We start from the raw sequence: 21,115 nt of genomic DNA, 5'->3' as shown, positions 1-21,115 counted from the left end.
TTACTCGAAATTACTATACAACTCCAGCACTAGAAGGCCAGAGCACCACTGAAAGGGGATTTCTACAGATTTTCCTAAATAAATTTCTGTATGATGAAATCTTCTGAATTTTGAGATTTAAGATTCATAAGAATAAGTTTTCTGTGAAACTTTGTTTTCCAGAGAAATGCACAGATTCAGAATTGTTTGTTCACTGTTCTTTTATAATCACTTTAGGTTTTGGCCTAAGGTGAACTTTCTTTTTTTATGCATTCCTGGCACAGAGATACTTGCAGGGTGTTGTAAGGCTAAATAGTCCCCTAAGAAAAACTTTGTCAGGTGTACAACTACTTTACCATCATGAACCTTACATATTTAAACTAAGATGGTCATTGGTCATTTTGGATAGTAAATCAAATGGCATCATTTGTGCTGCAGACGTTGTGTTCCCTGCTTCCAATCAACAGCACTGTACTGAAAGCTGAGTCAGTACATTTCTCTACAATGAATTTCACATTGGCTCACTCTGAATGACTTTCTGCATAACTGAATTGTTGAGAGGTAAAGTTTCCCTTGAATGTTTGCCTCACGCATTTGATTTAAATAATGGTAATTAATCCTAATGATTTACTAGAATTACTAAGAATTTACCAGAATTATAGAAATGAAACCTAATACAATTTCAAATAGTCCTACAGTGGGCCTTACTGTTTCTTTAACAACTGACATTGTGTCAGGCATACGAGAATAAATATCTTGAACATTTAGTTAGTGTAAAACTGGTATAAAAAGAAAAGAGGGACACAACAGTCAGTGCTTTGTGTCTTTATTTGTATTGTACCAACACTTCATGTATTTATTAAATACACTACAAACCAAATACACCCAAAACAAATTGCTGTAGAAATGCCACACAGTCATATAGAGTCAGTCTACAATGACTTTGTTACCTCAACATAAAGTTCATCCTTACATTTAGGAACAATGTAATAACACATTTTATTAATTCCTTAAATTAGTATGTGTGTCTGTAATATAATATCTGCAATTATTGACCTTCATGAATCTAGCTGGTATTATGTATATTAGTCCCAGCTAACTGTACTGTCTAAAACATGTTGATCTAAAGGGCCGTTACCATTACTCAGTTTTCCTCACTTCTTAATATTACATAATATTTAAACATTGTTAAAGTTTCAAAGTGTAGCGTTCACTGTCTAGTCCATACAGTTAAAATATGAAAACTTTACTCTAAAAGCAGCCCATTTTGAATTCATTGCTTTTACAGTGTCATGAAAACCAACAATTTATCTGCCTTTTCTATATCAGTTTATTCACACCCATTCAGGTTGAACTTTTAGGAGTGTTTCTGCTAGGATTGCTTTTTGTATGAGAGCAGCCAATTGGAAATCTTAAAAGTAGTAAAAGTCTTAAAAGTATAGTAACAAAACAGTCTGATTGTCATAGAACAATAAATGTTTAGGACTGTTTTTGGCATATAATAATATGCAAATGTTCTCAGTGGAGCTCTAGAAAATGTTTTTGAATGTATGAGCACTGTAATTCACAATTAATGTGACTTTTTTTTTTAGACAGTCTATTCTGTAAGATTAAAGTCAAGACATCTGGGCAGCATAGAAACTATGACAATAGCCCTAAACATAAATATATAGAATTGCAATAATATTAAATATGTTCAATAAATAAGAATACTGGAGGAAGGATTTTGGTTTGTATTTCTGCTCCTCAGTGTGCACAGCTCATGCTTTTTTGTGTGCACATGTATGTTGCGGGGGGTTCAGTACAAGCTGGAGAGGGAAAGTATGTATTAGTAAACAGTACACAATCACTGAAAAAATTTAAAAGTTCATTACTTTTTAGGAGGAAAGAAGTGATTAAGACTATTTATTGAAAACACCAACTTACTTAATTTTCTCTAGTTTACAGTTTGGATTTTCCAGTAAGGCTGAAATCTGCCTTATGTCAGTGTCTCTAAGGTTGTTTTCTCTAAGGTCCAGTTCTCTTAGGACTGTGTGTTTGTCTTTTAAAGCTGATGCTAAAGTTGTGCTGCATTTCTCTGTGACCCCGCAGTTGAACAGTCTGCAAGGAAAAGTGGTGGCTTCATAAGTGTACATTGTAATTAAAGGAATTCTCTAGCGCTTTTCAACCTAATCTCTATCTGCTGCTTCTGTAGGACGTGGTTGACACAATCATTTTCTTGTAATAAGTAAAGGATAGAAAGCCTGTTTAGTTTTACTATTAACTCCAGATTTCAGCTATAAGTGTGTTTGTATTGAACAGAAATTCTTATTATTATTATCATCATTATGTTTACTTGCAAGAGAAACACACTACTTACAAAGGACACTGACTGTTAGTTGCCCCAAATTTGCTCTTCTTTACCAAAATAATATAAATTATTATATTACAATAAAATGTATCACCTCAGAATCTCCAGTTTGCAGTGTGGATTCTCTAATCCAGCACAAAGAGTCTCCACTCCTGAATCCTGCAGGTTATTTCCTCCCAGGTTCAGTTCCCTCAGACATGAAGCCTCTTTGCTTAGTGTAGAGGCCAGCACATCACAGCATTCTCCAGTCAAGCCACACTGATTTAGCCTGGTGAGAAAAAGCATACGTAATGTTAGTTATCATTCCACTCTTACATTTTATTATGCTTGATTTTGGAATTCACAATGTGACTAATCTTTCTCAGACATTTTGTCAATAAGAGACAAGAGACCAAAGTGAATTTGGCCTGTGTTTCCTCTCATATATATATTCCCCATTAAAACAGAAAATAATGGCTAACCATTGAAGTGGTTCTAATCACTCAGGTGAGCATAAAATATGTTTGTATCTTTGGGAATACACTTCAGTTAGACTTCATTCTTAAGAATTTCTAGGGGTGCCAACAATTGTGGCACACATATATATATTTAAGAACAATATTTCATGACAAGATTTACCCTTTTCTTTCAATGATTATAACTTAAATAAAGCTTAGAATTTTTCCTAAATTTTGAATGAAAAATCAAAAGAATATACAATTGAAAATATTTTTACAGCTCACTTTGCTCAAGAATACCAGGGGTGCCAATATTTGTGCAGGACATTGTATCTGGTTTGAACATGGGCTTTTGGTTCAGTGTCTAAACATTTGTTTTGAAGTAAAATGGAGGGGTTTGCTGAAAGTTTTCTAGTTTACTATTGTGCAGTTGGACCCAAAGTGTTGAATGATAAGTTATAATGCAGCCAAACTTCTGAACTTTTGAGTTTGGTAAAGTACAATTTCCATAATACATTAACAAATGAAAGAATTCTAAGAAAAAATGATGATTGTGTCCTGAAACTACTTTTAAGCACTCTATGATTATGTGTATGCAATGCGGTTTGTTGCAAAATATCACACTATGCTGTCCGAAATACTCACTCCAGTTGAACAATTCCACTCCTGCCATCCTTCAGCACAGCAGAAAAAGTCTTAATTCCTGCATCTGTTAAGTTGTTGATACCCAGATTCAGGTCTCTCAAATAAGTGGGATTTGAGATTAGGGCTGATGCGAGGGCAGAACAGCCCTCTTCCATAATTCCACTCTCTCTCAGCCTGTAAAGAGAGACAAAGAAATGTAGAGACTTTTTATTTGCTCTCCAGTACTAAAGTTTGAAATTGGCCACTCTGTTGGAAACACCTGTCTTGCAGCTGCACTTTGGGGGTGTACCAGTCATCCCATAGCCCTTCATCAGTGTCCAGGTTCTGAGCACATTGTCACTGTTCGGTACTGAACAGTTTCTAACCACAGGCTGTCAGGCTTCTGTACAAGCTGTGAAGCTTTGGGTCCTTCCCCAGCTACCATTTCACTCAGTCACTCTGTCAGTATTATTATTATTATATCATCTCTGCTATGGACAATAACACCTTAACACTAAGTCACTTTAAAGAACAATAACACTGAGTCATTACCTGAGCCTAAATGACCTGACATGTTGTGCAAATGACAAATAAACTTGAAACTTTCAAACGGTCTCTGGTTATTTTTGGTCAGCACATTTCCACCCAGCAGTGTCATGAGCAACACCACTGAGCCTGATTCACACTATCACATGCTGTGCTGAGAGTGGTCTTAATGATACCTTCTTTCCTTCAATGAACAAGGCAGATGGGGGGGATGATAAACAGTGAAGCAACAAATAGGTTACAGTCAGTAACTGTAAGCCTAAGTGTTTGGTGTTTCTAATAAAATGACCAATAAATGTAAGTATACATGATAAACATCCCAACTACAATACTAAAACTCATTCAGAACATTACCTTAATGTCTGAAGTTTGCAAGTGAAGTTCTTCATTGCCTGAGAGAGCACTTTCAGTCCAGAATCCTGGATGTGATTCTGACTCAGGTCCAGCTCTCTGAGCGTTGTGGGATTTGCAGCAAGTGCATTAGCCAAAGCAGCAGCTCCTTCCTCTGTGATCCCACAAGATGCCAACCTGCAAAGATTGTTATCTACTTAAATCAACATTACATTAAAAGGAATGATTTGGACACACAATTTTCCACTTACTTTAGATGTAGTCAATCAACCAAGACCTGTTTGGTGTCTTTTTTTAGCACTGGAATTTAGCCCTGAAGCTACCAGACTAATGTTGCTCTGCTAATGCTGACACTAAAATTCACTAGGCACCCAAATCTCTTCCATAAATCTCCAAAACCTCTCTCAACTACCTCAAACTAAATCCAGGTCTTTATTAAGGTCACACAGATTTGGAGTGATTCACGTGCATATATACAGGCATATGCCTGCAGATTGTCACAATTTTTGCATGTCTTTTTACAGATAACTCTCAATCTTACATTTTTTAACTGAAATTAAATAGAGACATCAGAAATCGCAAACATAATCTAGCATCTATGTGCGTGTAGCATTTGTGAATGCAAACAGAGTTTGAATTTACCTGTTGTCCAAAAAATAGTTCGGCTATATGATGAAGTTTTGTTCAGCTTTACAGCTCACAGTAAGTCATACTATGAACAAAATTTGGACACCAACCGTGTCTTGGGTGGTCAACTACATCTGGGGTAAGTGGGCACATAAAGTAAAAACATATGTACTACACTGTAAAAGAAGATTTTGTTATTTAAACAGCAAATGTACTTCCTTTGGTAACAAGAAGTCTAGTTGGTTGTACACGAATAAAATGATTTGATTTTAATGAAGATTAAAATGAAGAGAGAAAAGACATTTTTATAAATTACAAACACTTTACAAACACTTCAAATTGACCCCTCCCCTTTCCCATTTTTACAGTTTTTAGCAGTCTGCTACTTAAACCTAGATTAAATTTGTGTTTCAGACATGAATTTAAAGCTGTGAACTGACTCTGACCTCAGTATCTCCAGTTTGCAGTGTGGACTTCTAATCCCAGCAGAGAGCAGCTCCACTCCTGCGTTTCGTATGGAGTTTCCACTCAGGTCCACTGCTTTCAGACTAGCAGAGCGGTACCTGAAGGCTGAAGCAAGCGCCTCACAGCACCTCTGAGTAAGCAAACCATAACTTAGCCTGAAGGCAAAAGAAGAAGGGAGCAAATCATTTAAACTATGCAGTGGGTATTTATCATCACACTAGATATCACTCTCCTTTTTAGATGATGAGGAATAAAGAAAAAGAATAGCAAAAAATTAGCTTACATGCTTAATGCTCATGTAAGAGTTTAAAGGTGAAATCCACTGTTTTTTTTTCTTTCTATATTATTCCATTGCTAAGATGTAAACAGAGGCATTCAGAGTGGTTTGGTGTGAAATGCTCTGTTCTAGAGACACTGAGACAGAACTGTTCACAGGGGTCGTGATAGGAACCAAACGTCTGAAGAGTTTAATGCCTCTAAAAGCTCCCTCATAGCTTCATAATATAAAGTCTATGTGATGTGATTCTCTGTACACACACTATATTGCCAGAAGTATTCCCTCACCCATCCAAATAATTGAATTCAGGTGTTCCAATCACTAACAAGTGTATAAAACCAAGCACCTAGGCCTGCAGACTGCTTCTACAAACATTAGTGAAAGAATGGGTTGCTCTCAGGAGTTCAGTGAATTCCAGCGTGGTACCATGATAGGATGCCACCTGTGCAACAAGTCCAGTCGTGAAATTTCCTCGCTACTAAATATTCCACAGTCAACTGTCAGTGGAAGTGACTGGGAATGACAGCAACTCAGCCACGAAGTTGTAAGCCATGTAAAATGACAGCGCAGGATCAGCAGATGCTGAGGTACATAGGTACATAGGTACAGAGGTCGCCAACTTTCTGCAGAGTCAATCGCTACAGACCTCCAAACTTTATGTGGCCTTCAGATTAACTCAAGAGCAGTGTAGGGAGCTTCATGGAATGCAATTCAAGCGTTGAATGCAGTGGTGTAAAGTGCCGCCACTGGACTCTAGAGCAGTGGAGACATGTTCTTTGGAGTGACGAACCACACTTCTCCATCTGGCAATCCAATGGACAAGTCTGGGTTTGGTAGTTGCCAGGGGAACAGTACTTGTCTGACTCCATTGTGCCCAGTGTAAAGTTTGGTGGGGGTTGGGATTACGGTGTGGGGCTGTTTTTCAGGATTTGGGCTCAGCCCCTTAGTTCCAGTGAAAGGAACTCTTAATGCTTCAACAGACCAAGAGATTTTGGACAATTTCATGCTCCCAATTTTGTGGGAACAGTTTGGGGATTGCCCCTTCCTGTTCCAACATGACTGTGCACCAGTGCACAAAGCAAGGTCCATGAAGACATGGATGAGCGAGTTTGGTGTGGAAGAACTTGACTGCACAGAGTCCTGACCTCAACCCGATAGAACACCTTTGGGATGAATTAGAGCGGAGACTGTGAGCCAGGCTTTCTCGTCTAACATCAGTGTCTGACCTCACAAATGCGCTTCTGGAAGAAGGGTCAAAGATTCCCATAAACGCACTTCCAGACCTTGTGGAAAGCCTTCCCAGAAACGAAGCTGTTATAGCTGCAAAGGGTGGACCAACATCATATTAAACCCTATGGATTAAGAATGGGATGTCACTCAAGTTCATATGTGCGTGAAAGCAGATGAGCAAATACTTCTTGAAATATAGTGTATACAAAATATATGATGAAGCAATTAAAAAATAAAAGGTAACAAAATGTCACATGCTAGTTTGCTGTGTACACTAGTTGGCCGTCATGACATCAAGCATTTTAGTCTTTAGTCATATTTAGTTTTTTATGACAATTTGTGGTAATATTAACATGACACTTATATTACTGGTAATAAACTCTTCTGGCAACTTCTGACAGCAGATGACATCTGCCATGACACCTTTATGACATAGTAATAGTATGTCAATGTTATGTAGCAGGGTGCAAGTAAAGTGTTAGCAAAATCTTAAATGGTACATTTTCATTTTAAAAAAGTTAATGCCAAAAAAATGTCCTTTACTCATATATGTTAATGTATATTGTAAAGTCATTTGTCACTGTCTAAAGAAAAACAATTGTCTCCATTTTTGTTGTCTTCATTTGGGCAGCTCCTTTCTACATTATGTGAAAATTTCATGTTAGAAATGTTCCTAAAGCACTTGGAATAAAACCTTTTTTGCATTAACTTATATTCAAATGTAAGAATGTAAAGTTAACATGGAGATAACGGTTTTTCTTTGGGCAGCATCTGTGTGATGAAAAACATTTAACAAAACACACTGCCAAACAGGCTTAACATGTTCATGTCAATAAGCATAAAGTAGCATGTAAACATAAAGTAAAAAGCACCTCACCATAATACTTCAAGCTTACAGACTGGATTCTCCATAACAGCCACAAGCTGCTCCACCCCTTCGTCTCCTGGGTTGTTCCAGTGTAGGTCCAGCTCTCTAAGGTGTGAGGGGTTGGACCTCAGAGCTGAGGCTAGTGCAAAACTTCCATTAGGAGTGACTCTGCAGTCCTTCAGTCTACCAGCATGTGGAGGAAGAATTCTTGTCACTCAGATTGTTCACACTGGACAACTATGTGTGATCATGTATAACTGACACTTTTTTGTAAATACAAGCACTGGGCAACGCAGTGATTTTCTCTTCACCAAAATAAATATGAATTAGATGTAGTAATAATAGCTATTCCCAAATTTTAAATAGATATCAGGATTTGGCTTTTAAGACAATAAAAATCTGTAATATAGCACTCAGACAATGATATATGTAATACTAATAGCTTGGCAGCCTTTGAGTGTTGACATTTTACAAGTACAATCAGCATCATGTGTCCTCACATGGACCGCCAATTATATGTTTTTGTAACACTACTCAAACTCAGACATAACCCTGCCATAAACATATCATAGCAGATCTCATATGCTCTCAGAACTTGTCATGACCCGTGCCACAATATGTGTATAAGGACTGTAGGACCTCATTTTGAACTAATTCAGTAGAATGATTTGGAGAGCGTAAGACACATTTGCAGGCAGGTGGTAGAGACACTCACTTCAGTATCTCCAGTTTGCATTGTGGATTCTTCAGCTTAGTAGCGAGTATCTGGATTCCAGCCTCTCTCAGACTGTTCTCACTCAGGTCTAGTTCTTTTAGGTGTGGAAGTTTTGGAATAAGCTCTGAGGCCAGAATAGAGCAGCCTTGTGGTGTGATTCTACAGTAGGAGAGCCTGCAGAGACAAAAGAACCTTAAAGTAACTTGCAACATCAATCCTCATTTTACAGACTGGTTGAATTTTCTGTTCTGTAGGTGAATACCCAAGTGCATTATACCTTAACACTGATATAAGAGAATGCTAGTGAACTGTGTATGTGCATTCCAGAAAATTCGAAATTGACATTTTTGCAACATACACTGGAAAGAATAATTTACCACCTAAACCTAAGTCATAATATCATTATGGGTAAAGCTTATTATTCAGTAATCCTTAATTATTATCATAATTATTAGACGTTGCACTGTCCAACTTCTAGTTTGTGGTACTATAATTTAAGTAAACCAGGTCTTGTGTTATAACCCAGTAAAAGGCTAGAAAGGCAGAAGCTGTACCTGAGTTTCTCTAATTTACTCTCTGAGTTTCCCAGTCCATCTGCAAAAAGCCTCAATCCTGTGTCTCCAATGGAGTTACTACTCAAATCCAGCTCTCGCAGGCTTGAGGAGGTAGAGACTGCAGAGCCCAGTGCTTTACAGCATCTCTCAGTGAGGCCACAGTTATCCAGCCTGAGATAAATAAAACATCCAAATGAACTTTAGTTGGCCACATGCAGTCATGTGAAGGAGTAACTACAATGGTGATAGATAAAGGTGATATCATTGAACAAGTGACACCTACAACTAACATTTGAAATAAACAGAAATGCCATTTTCTTGTATTGAAAAAAGTAAGTACACCCTACATGCATCACTTCTTCAAATGTGACAAATTGAAGTCAGGTGCTAATGACCAGAACACTGTTAGAAACCATCTTAGAGGAATTTGCCTTATTTAAATCTCGGAAATCTGGCCAGGGTTGCTTTTTGTTACTGAGGTTTAATGGCTAGATCAAATGCACCCTTTGAGGCAATCAGAAAGAAGGCTGTAGATGTCTATGAGTCTTAAGAAGTGTTTCCAAAATATCAGAAATCAATTCTTCTGCTGTCTGCAGGATCATCTACAAGTGAAGATTTAAAACAACATGTTCAGGCCAGGCCACCCCAGCAACTTTATCCTAAGCAGACCGAAATGTGCCCAAACAAGTTGGTAAGAACCCCAAAATTTCATAACAGGATCTGTTAGTAACTCTTGCCACAGTGGATGCATCTACCATCAGACAAGACTATGAGGAAGTATGTGCTGTCTAGAAAGAACAAATAGAGACTAAAGTTTGGTAATCAATATCTTGGTAAGTACCTGGACTTCAGGAATGATGTGCTATGGACAGACAAGGCACACATGAAGTTGTTCGGCCACAGTACCAGAAGCCATGTTTGTTGAAAACCAAGAAGGCATTTGATCAGAAGAACCCCATACCAACTGTAAAGCTGGATGGTGGAAATGTTATGGTTTGGAGCTGCCTTACTGCCACAGGACCTCATAGAGTCATAGAATTGACTGTGGATTCTTTCTTATCAATACATGCTGTTTAACCTATGACCAAATACTGATATGTCTACATATGATTTCATAGGGTGTACTTGCTTTTTCACCTGACTGTCTGAACAAACAAAAGAAAAAAAAAGAATGTTTAATGGATCTTCATCAGTCATCCAAGATTTGGAATGAACAAGATTTAACTAAGCCATAAAAAGGAATGCAATGAGTTTTCTTAATTCAAATGTGTGAATAATTTCCACATGAATAACATGCATTACATCACAATTATTGGTAAAAAATAAGAAGATAAAGTTCAGTGGGGAATTGTTAAAAAAATTAATTTGTTTTTATTTAATATATAATCATCATGGTCACTGGCAATATTTGGTATTGCCAAATAATAGGATTGAATTCCTTAAGTGCTCAATGGAACATCGGCCAATCATGATTTTTATTATTTGTGGTATCTAGGTAAAGTACTGTGCGAATGTTTTATGCTTCTAAACAATTTACCTCAGCAGTGAGTTTATCACAATATACATTAGAATAAAGTCATATTCATAATTCAAATAAACATAAAAACAATAAAAAGTAACAAGAATTTCTTGGGTCCATATTTTACCTTGACACCTTCACAGCCACCACAGAGACTTGTTAATATCATCAATCACATCATGAGTACAATTTAATGAAGTACTGATTGGTCAAACCAGGAGTTGCTTAATACTGGGCTTATACTGGGCTTCCTCGAGGAGAGGTTTGAAAATGGTTAAACAAAACACTAACATCCATAAAATCATTTTATCAATAAAATCATCTTATCCAGAGCGACTTACAATTTGATCATTTTTACATAGGTAGGCCAAGGCAGTGTTAGGTATCTTGCCCAAGGACTCTTATTGGTATAGTGTAGGGTGTTTGCCCAGGTGGGGATTGAACCCCTGTCTACAGTGTAGAAGGCAGAGGTGTTAACCACTACACTATCCCAACCAGGTGTATATATATTAAAATATTAACACTTTTCTCAGCAAATAAACACATACTACAAAAATAAATAGATTTTGAAAATGTGTCTTGGGTGCCTAAGACTTTCGCACAGTACCGTAGATACAGCCAAGCTAGCTCTCCTAATGCTCAGGAGCTGAACTAAAGGCCTAATGACTCAGATCACCCTTTAACATATTTAGGCAGTTGACAGTGGGATTAAGCAATCATGTTTTCCAATGAGACAAATTTAGCAAGAAATTTAGCAAGAACGTCATGGATACGTCACTGACTGTGAATGTGAGTAGATGTTAGTCAGTTGTTTGTAATGGAAAACAGCAGTAGCGCAATGTCTGAGTTTGTTACTGAAACAGTCACTGTAGAACTGCTGCAAGGTAAAATATATGTTACAATCTATTACAAGCTTTAAATAAAACATATTTTACAAGTGTCAAATGTCCATTCTTAATCCAGAACAGCCAACAATTCATGTGAATTACAGTTAGCTTAGCACTTTCATACTATTTGAATGTTATAAGGATGCTAGCAGAAATTAACACTGAGTGTTTAAAGAGTTTTGACATTCATGGCCTAAACTGAAGGCTTAGCTCTAAATAAACTGAATGCATCATTTTGTCCAGTAAAAGCTATACACATCTCTCATTTCATCTACAGTGCATGGACTACTTACAGAGCAATTTCTGAAGCTTTGACCACTAACATCAGTCTCAAGAGACCTTCATCTGACCTGCTGTATTTCTTGAGATCAAACACATCCAGTTTTTCTTCTGACGTCAGTAACATGAACACCAGAGCTGACCATTGAGCCAGGGAGAGTTTGGAGAAACGCTCAGAGCTCAGGTATTTTTGGATGTCCTTCACTAAAGAGAGCTCATTCAGTTCATTCAGACAGTAGAACAGATTGATAGACTTCTCAGTTGAGGAGTTCTCCTCAATATTCTTCTTGATGTAATCCACTGTTGCTTCTGTGCTTTGATAGTTGTGTCCAAAGCTACGTCTCACCAGGCTTTGGAGGAGGGTCTGGTTGGACTCCAGAGAAAGGCCCATAAGGAAACGGAGGAAGAGATCCAGGTGGCCATTTTCACTCTGTAAGGCCCTGTCTATGGCGCTCCTGTGCAAGTCATACAGCACATCCAGGTTAGAATCAGCTCCAGTGCAGCTTTTCTGATCAAGAACATTCAAGTTCTGGACTTTGCACATGAAAAACACATATATAGCTGCGAGAAACTCTTGGATGCTCAGGTGTACAAAGCAGTAGACTTTACCCTGAGTCAGTGCACATTCTTCCCTAAAGATTTGCGAGCAGACACCTGAGTAGACCACTGCCTCCTTGAGGTCAATATCACAAGCTCCTAGATCTTCCTCATAGAATATCAGGTTGCCCTTCTGTAGCTGTTGGAAGGCTAGTTTGCCCAACTTCAGAATCATGCCTTTCTCATCAGCCTGATGTTTTTCAGAGTATCTGTCATTTTTAACTTTCATCTGGATCAGCAGGAAGTGCATGTACATTTGAGTCAACGTCTTGGGAATTTCTTCACCATCTGAGTCACCTAACATTCTTTCCAGAACGGTGGCTGAAAGCCAGCAGAAGACTGGGATGTGGCACATGATGAAGAGGCTCCTTGAGGACTTGACATGTGTGATGACTCTGTGAGCCAGACTCTGGTCACTTATTCTCTTCTTGAGGTACTCGACTTTCTGAGGGTTGTTAAAACCACGTACCTCAGTTACCAGGTCAACATAACGAGGAGGGATCTGACTGGCTGCTGCTGGACGGGTTGTTATCCAGATAAGGGCATCTGGAAGAAGGTTCCCACTGATTAGGTTTGTCAATACAGCATCTAGACATACTCGCTCTATTTGGTCAAACTTTCTCTCATTGTTCTGAAAGTCCAGAGGAAAGCGGCACTCGTCCAGTCCATCAAAGATGAAGAGAACTTTGTAATTCTGAAGGTTTCTTCCTTGAGGGGTCTCCAATTTGAAATAGTAAAGAAGCTCAACCAAGCTGAACTGCTTTTCTTTTAACAGGTTCAGTTCACGGAATGCTAGCGGATAAACAAACTCTATTTCTTGATTCGCTCTTCCTTCAGCCCAGTCCATGACAAATTTCTGGACAGAAACAGTTTTTCCAATGCCAGCAACACCCTTTGTAAGGACACTCCGAGCGGGTTTGCTGTGTTCATGGGAGCGCCTGAAGATGTCATTGCATTTGATGGGTATTTCTACTGTTTGTGTCCTGGACATTATTTCAATCTGTCTCACCTCGTGTTCCTTATTGATGTTACCACTATCACTCTCAGTGATGTAGAGCTCGGTGTAAATTTCATTCAGGAACATCGGGCAACCTTGCCCTGGCACATTGCTGTAAATGCACTGGAACTTTTCCTTTAGCCTACATTTATGTGAATGTTGCAGTTCTACTTCTGTATCCATGGATGAGATAGAAGTAGTGGAACCAATAGAGTGATTCCTAAAAGAAAAAGAAGAAATTAGATCACTTGTATATCTTTAAATATAAGTATATTAAGTTATACTATCACTAAGAATAACCTTTCAAAGGTTTACATTGTTAAATCACAGTTCAAACATTTGGAATCAATAGTTTTAATAAAAAAAACCAATGAATCTACATACACTATATTGTCAAAAGTATTCAGTCACCCATCCAAATAACTAAATTCAGGTGTTCACTTCCATGTCCACAGGTGTATAAAACCAAGTACCGTGATAGAATGCCACGTGTGCAGTTGTCCAGTTGTGTAATTTCCTCGCTACTAAAATATTCCAGTCAACTGTCAATGGTATTATAAGAAAGTGGAAGTGTTTGGGAATGACAGCAACTCAGCCACGAAGTGGCAGGTCACCTAAAATAACAGAGCAGGGTCAGTGGATACTGAGGCGCATAGCGCACAGAGGTCGCCAACTTTCTGCAGAGTTAATCGCTACAGACCTCAAAGCTTCATGTGGCCTTCAGATTAGCTCAAGAACAGCGTGTAGAGAGCTACACGGAATGGGTTTTCACGGCTGAGCAGCTGTATCCAAACCTTACATCACAAAGTGCAATGCAAAGCACATAATTCTAATATACTAGTCACGCGCTATCCTTGACCAAAATATTGTGGATAAACATTTACAGTAGGGGAAAAAATGCCAAACAAGAACAATACATTAACTGTAAACTTAACAGTGTCTGTGAACAATTTTAACATGTACAGGATTATGTATAAACCTTTGCACAGTTAGGGGAGGTAAACTGGAACTGCAGATTAGTGTACCAAAATTCAGTCCAGGAAAGAACCTTCAAATAGTTATAGTGATTATATTAGTTACAAACATAATATAATTACATTATAATAATATGTGTAATTAATATAGTTTATATAACATATGTAACATTAATAATTTATTTTTTAATTTATATTACTATTCATTTTAATATAAAAATATTGTGTTTATTAACAACTTAAACAAAACAATAACATTCAACATTTCATTACTAAATGTGAACTACTGCAAATAACAGTGCTGACCAGGTGTAGATGTAACTCTTCCTGACTGCAAAACTCATAAAATTTAATGAAAATTTAACTAAACAATATTTTGGGGGACAGCATCACGCCTCCCTCCAGCTCTATAGTGCTGAGTGCTCAGCAAACCGATCCACTTCCGGACTCTAACTCTCAGAATCCCCTGGAAGATCATGTGAAACTCACTCCCCCCATCATCCTCCAATCATCCACCACTCTCAAGGTCATCACCTCCTGAATACTAACCAGACATACTTGAACTTCATCACCACTCCTCTATAAATACTCTGTTTTTTTTACTTCTTAATATCCTAATAGGGTTGCATCAATACCACGTTTTTCAAACCAAGTATGAGTATATATTTTTTAGTACTTGCCGATACAGAAACCGATACTTGCTTAGAATTATGTAGTTGTTAGTGTAAATTTATTCCTTAATTAAATTAATGAATAAATTCAGCAATTAAAATATAGCTGATTTTAAGAGCATTAGCTAGCTGTGCTACATTTGTTACCTTGGATTGAGTGGAGCTGCAGTGGAAAAATCTATCCTGGGCAGAAAAGCACTTCTGTACAGTTTAAGTAAAAAAGTCAAAATTTTGCTCCAAAAGTTTCTGTAGCTCAGCGACATTAGGAATCACATCCAAGGCTAATGAATCCAATGAGCTTACATTTCGAGTTTTACATCCTGTTGGGAGTTTTTTTTTTGTTTTTTGTCTTGTTTTTTTTGTCTTATTGAACTGTAGTTAAATGTCTTGTAAAGCCAGACATACACTGTGTGATTTTAGAAATCTTCTTCTTTGGTAACTTACACTGTATGTTTAAATAGATCATCATGTACAGACAAAACTTAAGATTAAACCATGAAATACAACGCCTACACACACCTCTGTATTAACATGTATACTCTATTATTGCATTCACCCAACCAAAGTAAAGTTGGCACAGGTGGTCTTAAAGAGGACATGTTGACCTTTTTCCATCTCTGCTTAGTTATCCTGTGTGTGTGTGTGTGTGTGTGTGTGTGTGTGTGTGTGTGTGTGTGTGTGTGTGTGTGTGTGTGCGTGCGTACTGTGGAAGCTATTGTGATTTTGTCTGTTTAAAAATAGCCAATAATCCTACTGGAAATCTGCCAAGGTGGGATGCTTAAATTGACTGACAGTTTCCTGTTCATATGTCAAAGAGTCTCTGTCAAAGGCAAATTTTTATAAGTATGAGAACATAAGCATGGTATCAGACCGATACCGGATACCAGTATCTGTACTGATACATCCCTAATTCTTAGTATTGCCCCAGATTTCTCTGAGCATATTAAGTGTTTATTCCATTTGTTTACTCTGTGTTCTTACGTGGCTTGTTATTTTGACCTTGTTTTTCACTTTACCCATTTGTGGCTTTGTTTGCTGTTTTTGGATCTCCCATTTTTGTTTTTTGCCTGACTTATTATTTTATTTTTATTATTGTTCTTTTAATATATCTGGTATATGTGTGTTGCTTTTTTCTGGTTTTGACTCTGACCTGCTTTTTTACTATGTTTTTGTATTCCCATTGTTATTTTAAAGGCTCAAAATTTAGTTTTTACCATAAGCATCCTGATTGTTTTGTCCTGTTACAGGCAGTATGCTAAAAGGGGCCTTTATTCCTTTGTGTGGGGGGATGCCTTACCTCACTACATGTTCATTTAAAAAAATACACATAAATATTATATGTATGAAAATTATATTATGTATGAAAATAACATTTTCTCTTTATAATCCCTCTACAATTATAGAACAATATAATTTATTACAAATACACTTATAACTGATTTTCAATAATAAAAAAAATTGATCGTCAACTGACCCTAAAAGGTTTCTAAAAAATTAGAGGAGAGCTGTCTGACCCTAAGGGCTTCCTCAACCAAGTTACTTTATATTATTTATGACTGACCTGATTGTTGTTCACAGAATACTTTAAATATTGAGTGAAACATCTTAAAATAACTTTTGATGTCTAGTTTCTACTATTTAAATTCACAGTGTACAAATTATTACTATATATAAAACAGCATTATTACATTAAATACTGTGTTAAAATATTATCAGTCCAAGTGATTTTAAACTTTTGAATGTAATTTATTTATGTTTTCTTCTTGAATACTTAGTGTGCAGGAGAGGTAATAAGTGCTGTGCTGGTGTCTTACCACTGAGAGATGGAAATGTCTTCTGTCATTGTTCCAGGTTCAAGCACTGATGATGCAGTTCTGATTGACGCAGAGTCAGCTTTTTTAAATTCAATGGGCTCTAACTTCGAATGGGAAGTTCTTATTGAAAGACAGTCTGGTCCATCCAACTGGGCCAACCTTCAAATGATGAGGAAAAAAAATATATATATATACACTGCTCAAAAAAATAATCAACTCAAAATCAAACAATATAACTGCAAGTAAATCAAACTTCTGTGAAATCAAACTGTCCACTTAGGAAGCAACACTGATTGACAATCAATTTCACAGCTGTTGTGCAAATGGAACAGACAACAGGTGGAAATTATTGGCAATTAGCAAGACACACTCAATAAAGGAGTGGTTCTGCAGGTGGGGACCACAGACCACTTCTCAGTACCTTTCTGCTTTCTGGCTGATGTTTTGGTCACTTTTGAATGTTGGTGGTGCTTTCACACTCGTGGTAGCATGTAATATATATATATATATATACACACACACACACACACACACGCTATATATTTTTTTTTTCTTGACACCTTCACAGCCACCACAGAGACTTGCTTAGTAATATTATCAATTACATCATGAGCACAGATTGATCAAACCAGGAGTTGCTTTTTAACTACATATAATACTGGGCTTCCTCAAGGAGAGGTTAGAAAATGTTAAACAAACACACCAACATCCAGACCAACTCAAAATTTGAAAGTATTGTGTAATATCATGTTGTACAATGCAAACCCATGTACAGTTCTTACCTCAGTGCCTCAAAGTTATGAGTTTGCTTGCTGGAGTGATTCACTGTAGATGAATTGTAGCATTTTTGCATCTGCATAACAAACATGAACAAATAAAACTCTGATCACCAGTGGAAAAAAACACAAAACACACACATTAGTCTTAAGTTAAAGTGTAGGTACTGTGATGACATACCCAAAATACTTAAGTGAAAGTATGTAGCCAAAAGCATACTTGCGTGACAATGAGGAATACAGACTTTTATACACACTCAAGCATCCAAAAGTAAAGATTAAATGCAGTAGCTTGTTGCATGCCTATCAAATTTGTTTCATGCCCATCAACTTTGCTGTGTACCTATTAATTTTGTTGTATACCTATCAAATTTTTTGGATGCCTATCAACTGTGCCATGTGTCTCTCAACTTTGTTGCATGCCTATTAAAATTTGTTGTGTACCTTTCAAACGTGTTTCATGCCAATCAACTTTATTGTGTGTCTGTCAATTTTATTGTGTCCCTGTCAACTTTGATGTATTCCTGTTAGTTTTGTCACATACCTACTAATTTTATTGCATGCCCATCAACTTTGTGTCCCTGTCAACTCTGTTGCATGGCTATCAACTTTGTTGTAAATCTGTCAAATGTGGTGCATGCTTAATAACTTTGCTGTACGCCTATCAATTTTGTTGTGTACCTATTAACTTTCCTGCTTGCTGGCAACTTTTTTGCATGCCTGCCAACTCTGCTGCATGTCTACCATCTTTGTTGCATGCTTACAAACTCTGTTGCATGTCCGATTCATCAGAGAGTGAATGGTGAAATCAGTAAAATTAAAAAAAAAAAAAAAGGGCAGCAGACAGAATAACAAGAACTCCCCTGACTATAATTGCAATGTCGTGCACACAGTGTATGTTGAAACCAAAAAAAGGAAATGGACTGCAGAGTTGGTCAAGTGTTGGTCAGGAAATGACTGTAAGCTGCTCGTTGGTGGTTGAAATCAAATGATTATAAACACTGTGTGGTTTGACAGTATGTAATTAATGTACAGACGAATGGAAACAAATCTGTGTCCATGGTCGCACAGAAAGCAAACCAAATTTGTGTAGAGTTATATTTGAGATCTTTTCAGAGAATTCACTGGCTGTGTCTACATGCAAAGATTTTTGCCAGTCCGACTGAAAACAATCGGATTGCAGATTCAGACTGAGCTCAACAATCTGATGAAAATCTTCGTTTACGTGCTCACTACAAGTAATCCGATGCAAAATGCGTGGAGCAGCGCTCAGAGTGAACGTTACCATGACAGGGAACATCACGTGATGTCCAGTCGGCGTGAGGCGAGTTTCCAGTTGACGCGCTTGAGTTTTTAATGGCTTTAAACTGACGTCAGACTCCGAAAAACGTCCTTCACAAGTACTTATAAAGGAAGCGGCGGGAGGAAGACGTCGTGTTCTGAGACACATAAGCTGGTCGTCCGTCCCACCGCCGTGTTTTTAAGCTCAGACTTAAACTTCGTCTCTGCAGACCCGTTTCTGCTCCGCCATGTTAAACGGTACAAACCGTTCGCTATGACGCGCCGCGCATGCGCAGAACGTTCCTGCACCCTCCGATTGGAGTGTAATCGGATTCAGGCGTTTACACGGATATTATTCTAATATTTAACGGATTATTTACAGGTTTACCCACCTCGTTCAATCGGATAGAAATTGTACGCCGATTGGTCTCAATCGGATTGAGGTGTTTACATGGACGTATTCTATTCCGACTGAGCTATTAGTCGGATTATTAACGGATTATCAGGCTGCATGTAAACGTGGCTACTGATTCACAACATTTCACCCACACAGCCAGCTGTGTCCTAGTTCATTATTCATTTGGTTTTATTGACGTGGGTCTATTTCAATTCTGCCATTGGAATGACCACTAGGGGGCGTGGAGAATGCAGCTACCCACATCATCACGTTGCCTGACTGTAAACTTTTCATATCATTGTAGTGCCTGTAGAAATGTTAGCTTAGGTTTTGGTTCTTCAGCATTTAGTTATGGGTTATTTTGATGAGGATCCTTATTGTGAAGGTGGGGCTAATTTCTCACGGAGAGGTATGCGGTAAAGCCGGCAGAACTGAAAGGCAGACCTGGCGGAGAGAATAAGGCGTAGCGTAACGGGGTGACGGGATTCAGACGAATGCGGATGAACAGGCAAACAAATGTTAATATCTCAGGCAGCAAAGAGAATGGTCTAAACACGAAAAAATGGACAGAAAACACGAAGCGATCAAAAACCCAGGAGCAGACAAAAATCGTGGTTGATAAACAAGCTCTAAGTCTAAACACGGAAGAACAAAACCAGCCGGTAAAAGTATAAAAGGGTGTAGCAAAAAGACAAAGTCGGTATAAACAAAGATAGGCTCATAAAATTATAGACAATCGGAAACAACGCTTAATATGCTCTGAGAGGGAAACAATACCTCGCACCGATTCTTCCTACAGCCCGGGCTTAAATACTAAATAAGCAGGTCAACCTACACAGGTGTGTTTACTCAATAATCAGGGGACTGCGAGCGCTGGTAGTGACGCGGGCGATTGTCCAGAGTCATGTGATCTCCCGACGCAGTCTGGGAAATGGAGTCCGTGTCCGCCTGAGGCGTGGCACGTAGATTAGACTTAGAGCACATTGTTGGAGAAATCTCAGTTTATGTACAGCGCTGCTGTGGCCAACAACAGCTCCACAAGCTGTGCTGTATGTCTTTTAAGAGCCTACATTATTAATGATAAACTGGATCATTTTGTATTTTTGCAAAGATCACATCATTATTTTGGTGCTGTTTTATAAAAGCAATACGTTGAAACAGTGATTTTATTATGCTTCTATTCTATTAGGCTGATCACATTCATGTATATGACTCTCATTGTTCTAGTTTTTTAGGCGTTGTTCTAGTTTTCTATGGCCTCTTAAAGAAACAGTTCACTGAAAAGTCAAGCTTTACATTTTTAATTGTTTTACACTCTTCACTCCAGGGCAAAACTGAAGAAACCGATTTCACTAGCAAACATTTCTGGGCTTATCAGCTGTGTTTAGGGTAAGGGTTAAAATATGAATGTCTAAACCATGTAGTTAGTGCCTAAAGCAACCAAACCACTGTACCCTCAACTAAACTGTCTTAAAGCACATATTAAGAATGATCAGAGCACAGGCTCAGCTGTCTCAACAACATGCTAACTAAAACAGTTCCAGTTAGATTATGTGGCAGAGTTCAATGACTTACATACATAACATTGGCATAACCATGTCATAAACATGTTATAGCCTCTCTCATATGCTGTCATGAGCTATCATAACAGATTTTGTTCAAAAATACAACAGGCCTGTGTTTCTCTTGTCACATATACTTATATCACATAACTGAGGGTACTCTATCAGACATTATTGCAGTAAACGGCACCTGCCCAGGCACATGTGGCATGGTGATATCAATATTATGTGCCAGGATTAAAGTTAAGTGTTACCCAAACCATGTAACAAATGTATTAATACTTACAAAGGCAGCTGGGGTTCTGTGGCGACTAATGCTGATGAGTCCATTCCACAGC

General features: G+C 37.9%; 1 protein-coding gene across 3 annotated transcripts; it reads right to left on the bottom strand.

Moving 5' to 3' along the window:
• Positions 1-788: 788 nt before the first annotated feature.
• On the bottom strand, positions 789-21,115 carry nlrp12l (NLR family pyrin domain containing 12-like). Of its 3 annotated transcripts, none has more exons than XM_017681772.2 (13): positions 21,064-21,115; positions 17,544-17,614; positions 16,762-16,920; positions 11,723-13,522; positions 9,024-9,194; positions 8,470-8,643; positions 7,764-7,937; positions 5,361-5,534; positions 4,291-4,464; positions 3,412-3,585; positions 2,424-2,597; positions 1,906-2,079; positions 789-1,787 (listed from the first exon to the last, which is right to left on the bottom strand). In XM_017681772.2, exons 2-13 carry the CDS (start codon positions 17,612-17,614, stop codon positions 1,778-1,780), a joined length of 3,429 nt encoding a protein of 1,142 aa, XP_017537261.1. In that variant the 5' UTR covers positions 21,064-21,115; the 3' UTR covers positions 789-1,777. The 3 variants fall into 3 exon arrangements, with proteins under 3 accessions (XP_017537261.1, XP_017537262.1, XP_017537263.1); XM_017681773.2 differs by lacking the exon at positions 21,064-21,115 and adding an exon at positions 19,993-20,079; XM_017681774.2 differs by lacking the exon at positions 1,906-2,079.

The sequence above is a fragment of the Pygocentrus nattereri genome, chromosome 9 (assembly GCF_015220715.1).
Source record: "Pygocentrus nattereri isolate fPygNat1 chromosome 9, fPygNat1.pri, whole genome shotgun sequence".
NCBI classification, from domain to species: domain Eukaryota; kingdom Metazoa; phylum Chordata; class Actinopteri; order Characiformes; family Serrasalmidae; genus Pygocentrus; species Pygocentrus nattereri.
The sequence above is the reverse complement of the archived record's forward strand: the minus strand, read 5'-3'. Positions and strand labels throughout refer to the sequence as shown.

Bases quoted from the DNA above. Each gene is read 5' to 3' on its own strand.
- nlrp12l (XM_017681772.2), bottom strand. From the start codon at position 17,614: ATGCAAAAATGCTACAATTCATCTACAGTGAATCACTCCAGCAAGCAA. The intron at 16,921-17,543 runs GTAAGAACTGTA...CATCATTTGAAG, and splicing joins CATAACTTTGAGGCACTGAG to GTTGGCCCAGTTGGATGGAC. The intron at 8,644-9,023 runs GTACAGCTTCTG...TTGTCTCTGCAG, and splicing joins AGTAAATTAGAGAAACTCAG to GCTCTCCTACTGTAGAATCA.